This window comes from Austrofundulus limnaeus, unplaced genomic scaffold (genome assembly GCF_001266775.1).
Source record: "Austrofundulus limnaeus strain Quisiro unplaced genomic scaffold, Austrofundulus_limnaeus-1.0 Scaffold859, whole genome shotgun sequence".
Lineage (NCBI taxonomy): Eukaryota > Metazoa > Chordata > Actinopteri > Cyprinodontiformes > Rivulidae > Austrofundulus > Austrofundulus limnaeus.
In genome coordinates, this window is record NW_013953261.1 from 109,128 (window position 1) to 111,689 (window position 2,562).

A 2,562-nucleotide genomic window follows, 5' to 3' on the forward strand; every position below is an offset into this window, starting at 1 on the left:
GTCTTTGTCTGCAATAATTAGACATGTTTTTATTATTGTCATTAGTGATTATCTCAATTTCTGCTAAAAGAATTGATAAAATCCCACACACTGTTCCTTTAAGTAGTTTTTTTCATCAGTAATATTTATTTTTACCAAAGTTATTTTCTGTTCAGGTAATTTTACTTTTACTTAGTTATTTTTTCAGTTATGTTATAGAGCTGTGTGTCTACAGATATGTGTATCAGTTGTACTGGACCAGTTGTAATGTTGGCCCACAGAGTTCAGACCAGTCACAGCTCCATGCCTGGTGGACTGGTTCTGACTGGAGGTGGAAACAGCAGATATAAATCAGGATTAGTGACCTTTCACTGTTCTACTTGGTCATTGAGTAATTCTGGATTCATGAAATCACTTGTTTTGCTTTAGATATATTTTTATTTTATTAGTGTTTCTTTGTAGAAATATGATTTCACATTGAAGTTTTTTTTTCACAAAAGGCCAATTTATATAGATCCTAACTGATTTGACAATTAAAACCATAAAGAGGCAGAGGAACTGTAACTTTCTCACTTCCTGTATCTAGTTGCTTTTTCTGCAAAAAACGATGAAATCCTAGAATCACAGGCAGCAGTTTTTGTGAAGTTTTGCTTTTTATTTTATATGTATATATTTAAATTGTTTTTAAAAAATCCTCTGAACTTTAAAACGAAGAACAAACTGATTTAAGGAGCTGACTTGTGTTCACAAACACCACGAGTGCAGCAGGTCCCTACAGGTCAGCAGACTTTGTCTTCATGTCTGCTGACCTTTAACTGGAAACAAGATGAGAACTTTATTTAATCTGACGAACCTACGCAGGTCTGTTAGATGAAGGCTTTTATTTCATCATCATCATCAGTGGCTGTCCTTCACAGTGCCTCAGATGATTTCAGTTCTTCACACGAGCTGCTGAAGAACTCGTGAGTTCGTTCAGGATGTTCCTCTGCTGGAGTCAGAGGGATCCAGTTCTCTGCATGAACCAGTTTCAGGATGAGACCAGTGTGTTTAGCAGGTGTTTTACTGAATCAACATGATGCTTTTTTAATGGTTTCTGTTGTTTTTTGTTCCACTTTACAAAAGAAGCTGTAAGTTTTGATTGAATTAGTCTCATAAAACTCTTACGTCCTGTATGTTTGGGGAATTTCAAAGGTTGAAGTGTTTTAATGAATGCCTGTCAGCCACCACTGTTCATGACTAAAACCATCTTTACTGAGAACTTTTCTTTGTCAAACCTTAAAAATAAAGGTTCAGTTTTATACAATATTATTTATTTATTTAGACATGTAGGCTCATTTACAAGAGAGATCTGTAATAAAAACATGACATCAGTTTTACACAAATCATAAAACAGTGACATTTAAAAAAGACTGGATTATGATTTATAATATTCCTGAAGTTTCTTTCATCAGATGTTTTACAGAAGGACTCACTGCCTTCCTCTGAATCACATCTGATTGAACTCATTAGTTTTTAATCCCCCGAACAGAGCAGAAATGATGCAGAGGTCAGGCACAGTGCATGATGACTGATGGAAACTAGAAACGTGCATGTTGACCTGTTGAAACTGCATGACTGACAGCAGCAATAAAACAAACATGATCTGAAACTCTACATGAGCTTTTAGTGCAGAGAACTGTGGCTGAAATAAAGGTTTTCATTTCTTCAAACATCAGATCCTTATGTTTTCTGTGTGCACAAACTGATCCTTTATCTGGTGGTTGTTGAAGTTCTGTCTGAAGTTCTGTTTGAACACTTGGCCTCAGTGAGGTGGTCCGGATCAACAGGACCAGCTGAAACTAAAGGAAACCCGAGTCTTTATTTATAAATATCTTAGTTACATTCAGAGGAATTAACATGAACCAGAAACACACAGAATGTGCTTCCAAATAAAAACAAGAAAAAAAAAAGCATTATTTTAATTTAATTATCTGTTTGAACAAAGAACATTTTCCTGAGGAAATGTTTGATTTGTGATGTAAAAACTAAAGCTGGACTCAGACCTGCTCCACATTTAACCGACACCAGAGAAAACTGGGATTCTGTAGTCCTTCAGCAGGATCCAAACTCCTCGATCCACTTCTCGTACTTCTCCAGGTCGGCTGCAGACACGGACTTGGAGACTTTCCTCAAAGTGGACTCAAAGTCCTCCATGGTGGTTGGCATGTGCATCTCATCCCGGGACAGGTTCCTGATCTCCTCTGGGGTGAGACCCTCGATTCTCCTCCTCATGGCCATCAGAGAGGCGTCTCTGCAACGTCAGCACAACAAACACCAGTTACACAAACACCAGTTACACAAACACCAGATACACAAACACCAGATACACAAACACCAGATACACAAACCGTTAGTTCTGATCGACTGTAGATCCACTGTAGACCCACTGTAGACCCACTGTAGACCCACTGTAGATCCACCTGTAGACCCACTGTAGACCCACTGTAGATCCACCTGTAGATCCACTGTAGATCCACTGTAGACCCACTGTAGATCCACTGTAGATCCACCTGTAGATCCACTGTAGACCCACTGTAGACCCAC

At 38.4% G+C, this 2,562-nt stretch overlaps 1 protein-coding gene across 1 annotated transcript in view; it reads right to left on the bottom strand.

Moving 5' to 3' along the window:
- Window positions 1-9: 9 nt before the first annotated feature.
- katna1 (katanin p60 (ATPase containing) subunit A 1) overlaps window positions 10-2,562 on the bottom strand; it is a 31,172-nt gene continuing 28,619 nt past the window's right edge. The window contains exon 11 of the mRNA XM_014029135.1: window positions 10-2,269. Coding sequence (XP_013884589.1) covers window positions 2,071-2,269 — 199 coding nt within the window. The 3' untranslated portion in view covers window positions 10-2,070. The remainder of the gene's footprint in view (window positions 2,270-2,562) is intronic.